Source organism: Loxodonta africana, chromosome 3, assembly GCF_030014295.1.
Source record: "Loxodonta africana isolate mLoxAfr1 chromosome 3, mLoxAfr1.hap2, whole genome shotgun sequence".
NCBI lineage: Eukaryota > Metazoa > Chordata > Mammalia > Proboscidea > Elephantidae > Loxodonta > Loxodonta africana.
Genome location: NC_087344.1, coordinates 15775713 through 15781290, shown reverse-complemented (window position 1 = coordinate 15781290; position 5578 = coordinate 15775713). Strand labels below are relative to the sequence as shown.

Sequence of the window (5578 nt, the reverse complement as noted above, 5' to 3'; positions counted from 1 at the left end):
AAAGAGAGGAATTCCCCCACCTGGAGTCATATCACTGATTCCATTGATCTGAAAACTGAGAACACCACCTGGCCTCTTTGGGCTCCTTATTCCTCTGGATCAATGTGCAAAGAAGGGAGTTACTATACTGGCTAGTGTGACTGATCCTGATTACCAAGAGAAAATCAGGTTGATATTACATAATGGAGGTAAGAACAGTATGTCTTGAATGCAGGAGATCCCTTAGGGCGTCTCTTAGTACTACCATGCCCTGTTTTTTAAAGTCAGTGGAAAACTACAGCAACCCAATTCCAACATGACTACTAACAGCCCAGACACTTCAGGAATGAAGGTTCAGGTCATCTCACCAAGCAAAGAACTATGACTAGCTGAGGTACTTGCTGAGGGCAAAGGGAATACAGAGCGGGTGGTGGATGGTGGAAGACGGTAGTTCTAAATACCAGCTATGGCCATGTGATGATCAGTTGCAGAAACGATGACTGTAATTGTTATGTGTATTACCGTTTTTTGTGTGTGCATCAAATATTTTTGTTTTCTTCACTTATAAAATATAAGACATAAACAGGGCTAGTGCTTTTTTGGTTGTATGTGTGTTCATTGTATCAAGCCAGGTGCACGTTTGACTTTATAATTGTCTTTATTCAGAGATTATGTACGGTTTAAGGAGATGTGTACAGGTGTCAAGTTAACAACAGGTAGACTGTGATGGTTAAGATTGTGTGTCAACTTGGTACGGCCGTGATTCTCAGTGTTTGGCTTTATTGGTTTTGCTTCTCTAGAGAACCTGGTCTAAGACAGCTACCAATGAATTATTCAGCCCAAGGTGTCAGTAGTGCTAACGTTGAGAAACCCTGGTCTAGACTGTAGAGGAATAATATTAAAAATATTATCTAAAACATCCCAGCCATTTTCTATCGTTTTATCATGGTATTGAAAATATTACACAAAATAAATTTCACAGTCTTTCTCCATTATTTGGTGCTTCTTTTATGGGGCAGTTCTACTCTGTCCTATAAGGTTGCTATAAGTTGATGGCAACGGGGTTTTGGTTTTACCACAATTCAAATGTTTTTTATTAGTTCATTTCTTTAATTTCTTTCTTCCCTACTAGAATGTAACCTATATGAAGACATGAACTATTTTTTCTTCACGGCTTTCTCCCCAGCACTTAAAACATAGTAGATTTTCAACAAACATTCCTTCTTATAAAATGTATGTATCAGTAAATCTCCTGGAAGCCTAAGATTGAAAGAGATTGAAAATAAAACAAACAGGACAGATATTCTCCCTACTCTAATTAAATGTTTACAAACATACTAATTTTTCCCAAATATTATTAGGATGCCATCCCAATGATAAGTACATTTTAGGTAAAAAAGTTTTACAAGATAAATTCAGAACTCCTGGGGTTACTTTAATAAACCAGTCAGTGTAAAAGACCTGAGAGCAACAGGGAACTCTCCTTATATACCTATTTCCTATACATTTATGGAAAGGAAGTCGTTACTGGAGGAGACTAGGAAAATGATGTAAAACATTTCTTTATAAAATATTTGTGGACTTGGAGCACTGCCTGATTCCTGTGTCATTGGGGATGCCACATATTCAACACGTTCTAAGATTCCTCTGAGCAAATGTCTCTGTCTTGTTGTACATGACTCTCTAAAACTGGATTGGGCTGACGATCGTACAACTCAATAAACTTACTTAAACCATTGGATTGTATCCTTTCACCACACCTATTCAATCTGAATGCTGAGCAAAAAATCCAAGAAGCTGGAGTATATGAAGAAGAACAGGGCATCAGGATTGGAGGAAAACTCACTAACAACCTGCGTTATGCAGATGACACAATCTTGCTAGCTGAAAGTGAAGAGGACTTGAAGCACTTACTAATGAAGATCAAAGACCACAGCCTTCAGTATGGATTACGCCTCAACAAAAAGAAAAGAAAAGTCTTCACAACTGGGCCAATAAGCCACATCATGATCAACAGAGAGGAGACTGCAGTTGTCAAGGATTTCATTTTACTTGGATCCGCGATCAACACCCATATAAGCAACAGTCAAGAAATCAAAACATGCATTGCATCGGGCAAATCTGCTGCAACGGACCTCTTTAAAGTGTTGAAAAGCAAAGATGTCACCTGAAGACGAAGGTGCACCTGACCCAAGTCATGGTATTTTCAATCACATCATATGGATGTACAAACTGGACAATGAATGAGGAAAACCAAAGAAGAATTTATGTCTTTGAATTGTGGCATTGATGAAGAATATTGAATATACCATGGACTGCCAAATGAACAAAAAAATCTATCTTGGAAGAAGTACAACCAGAATGCTCTTTAGAAGCAAGGGTGGAGAGACTGCATCTCACATACTTTGGACATGTTGCCAGGAGGGATCAGTCCCTGGAGAAGGACATCATGCTTGGTAAAATACAGGGTGAGCGGAGGAAGACGCTCAATGAGGTGGATTGACACAGAGGTGGCAAAAATGGTCTCAAGCCTAATAACGGTTGTAAGCATGGCGCAGGATCAGGGTAGTGTTTCGTTCTATGGTACCTACGGTAGCTATGAGGTGGAAAGGATTCAACAGCACCTAACAACAACAACAACATTGGATTAAACAATGGGTCGATTTCATGGTATGCAAATCATACATCAATAAAGGTCTTAAAAATAAATTTTCAGAAAGCTTTCCATGGATTTATACAAGGTGAGATGAATATATTTATTTTTGTTTTCAACAGCTTCTAGTACACATCAATATGATTATGCTTACTACTCTGAATTGAAATCTTTTTTTTTCTTTCTTTATACCTCTCGTCTACTCCTCACTTTGTACATTAAAAAAAACCCAGTGCCGTCATAGCAGATAATAAATACACATTTGAACAAACTTCATGGAATCAAAGTGAATTGAAGCCATATGAAGCAAGTCTTTTCTCACTAATGAGTTATGATTTTTCAGTAAATCCTTTCTTCTGAGATTTGTTTTGGCCCCAAAGTCCCCAGTTCCTTTCATGACTCCCTTAACACCCCTCACAGTCTTTATCAATTGTCTTAGTTTTGGTTCTCTCAGAAGCAGATACCGAGACAAGGATTCACATGCAAGCAATTTACTTGAAGGAGCAAGCAATACGGATGGGAAAGAGAAGGGGAGAAAACACATCCAATAAAGCTTGCATTAAGTCAGCTACCACAAAGAATGAGCAGAGTTTTCATTCTGGGAAAATGTGCAAAAGTCACATCTCGGAATTACCCCCAAGTAAAGAGGTATACCCCACACCTCTCAATGAAGGCTGCCCTTAGAGATACATAATTCCAGGTCATTTCTGCCACCATGCATTGGACAAAGCAGGTTCCAGCTGGTGCTGTCCGTTGGCACTCAGGCTGGTGTGCAATAGAGATGGGGAGACAATCCCAGGAAATGTAGGTGGAGCATTGATTGACAGCATCTACTACTCCACCATTCACTGAACAGACTCAATTCTACCAATAATCTCAAAAAATGAAGTTCTGAATGTATTCCACAAGTGTGTAACTACCATTTCTTATGACACCTCCAGAGAGTCCCCAAAAATTAAACCATGTGGGGGAACAACTCTTATTCCATTGCGTCCCTTACTACATATTTTAGGATCTTGGGGAATATATCTTAAAACAGCAATGATGAGACATAAAGGCAAAAAAAACTAAGGAAAGGGAGGATGTAAAGAAGAAGAGAGAAGGGGAAAAGAAAGGAAGAGAAGAAGCAAAGAAGGACCACAAAGAAGGAATCAAAGTCTTATATTATCCAAGGAAGAATATTACTATGAATCATCTGAAAAAACCATCTACCAAATCTAGATTCCCACCCTTGAAGTTGAAAACACCATCATTGTTCTTATGAAAAGTAAGATAGTGGAACTAGGAGTATTAACTCAATGATAGTTTGCCAGGTTTGGATCCATCTCAATCTCAGACTATTCCTCTGAAAAATGGGGTGAATCCTAGTTGCTTTGGGATTGGAAGAAATGATGCATGTCTTTTGAGGAAGAAAAAAGAATCAGGGTATTTAAATTCATGATTTTTGGCTTTGGAGAACATGAGGTCCATTTAGCCCTAGGCCAGTGGCCATCATCATGGACAAGAGGGTGCTCTACAGAGGAGCCTTCCCAGGGCTATCTTCACATCTTTATTCCTTAGGCTGTATATGAAGGGGTTCAGCATGGGTGTGACGACAGTGTACATCACTGAGGCAATAGAGCTTCTCTGGGAAGCATGGATCACAGTAGGACTGAGGCAGACCCCAAGGGCTGTTCCATAGAACAAAGAGACCACAGAGAGGTGAGACCCACAGGTAGAAAATGCCTTATACTTGGCCCCAGCAGAAGACATCTTCATTAAAGAGGAGACAATCTGAGAGTAAGAGAAGAGGATCCCTGAGAGGGGAAACACACCCAGCAGGGCGGTCGCCATATATAAAAAGATGTTATTGATGAGGGTATCAGAGCAGGCCAATTTGATAACCTGAGCCAGTTCACAGAAGAAATGCGGAATTTCAGTGTCTATACAGAAGTTTAGCCGTGTTATCAGTAGAATATGAAGAAGAGAGACCCAGAAAACAATGACCCAAGACATCAGAACCAAGAATCCACAGAGCTGGGGGTTCATGATGACTGTATAGTGCAGGGGGTGACAGATGGCCACGAACCGGTCATAAGCCATCAAGGACAGGAGAAAATTGTCCAGCCCAACAAAAATCATGAAGAAATACACCTGAGTGAGGCATCCTATATAGGAAATGACTTTGCTCTGTGTCTGGATGTTCACCAGCATCTTTGGAGCCGTGGTGGTGATGAAACAGATGTCAACAAAGGACAGGTTGGTGAGGAAGAAGTACATGGGGGTGTGGAGGTGGGGGTCAGAGCTGACAGCCAGAATGATGAACAGGTTCCCAAGGACAGTGACCAGGTATATGGACAAAAAGAGTCCAAATAACAGGGGCTGAAGTTCAGTATCCTCTGAGAGGCCCAGCAGGAAAAATTCTGAAAATGCTGTTTGGTTTTCTGCTTCCATGTAGCTAATGTGTAGGCTGGAGAAAGTAAAAGCAACATTCAATGAACTGCCAAGTGGCATCTCAGCTAGTCATCACCTTTTACAATACCACCTGTATTTTGTTATTGAGTCCTTCCAATGACACTGACTCTCTCAGTCACAAGTAGCACTTTGCTATTTTAAATGTGGCAAAGTGATTAAGAGCTAAGGCTGCTAAGCAAAACGTCTGCAATTTCAATCCACCAGGTGCCCCTTGGGAACTCTATGGGGTAGCTCTACTCTGTCCTATAGGGTCACTATGAGTTGGAATTGACTTGGTGGCAGTGGGTTTATAATAATTTAGATACTTTAGCAAAAATTTCTCTCTTTTGAGCTTCTATTCACTGGTTCTAATTTTCCTACTTGAATCTATACACATAAACCAATTTCTGATTTGATATGACCCTTAACACACTAATTGAAAACATGTTATGTGAGCTCTCAAGTATGTACTTTTCTGTGCTAATGCCCATACCTCCTTCATTCTGGTAGCTC

At 40.1% G+C, this 5578-nt stretch overlaps 1 protein-coding gene across 1 annotated transcript; it reads right to left on the bottom strand.

The window, feature by feature from the left end:
- Positions 1-4126: 4126 nt before the first annotated feature.
- Positions 4127-5187, bottom strand: LOC100667510 (olfactory receptor 7D4-like). The gene has a single exon (XM_003413109.3). It carries the CDS (start codon positions 5123-5125, stop codon positions 4127-4129), a length of 999 nt encoding a protein of 332 aa, XP_003413157.2. The 5' UTR covers positions 5126-5187.
- Positions 5188-5578: the final 391 nt, after the last annotated feature.

What these genes read in the sequence shown, in the direction of transcription:
- LOC100667510 (XM_003413109.3), bottom strand. Translation starts at nt 5,125, where the DNA reads ATGCCACTTGGCAGTTCATTGAATGTTGCTTTTACTTTCTCCAGCCTA.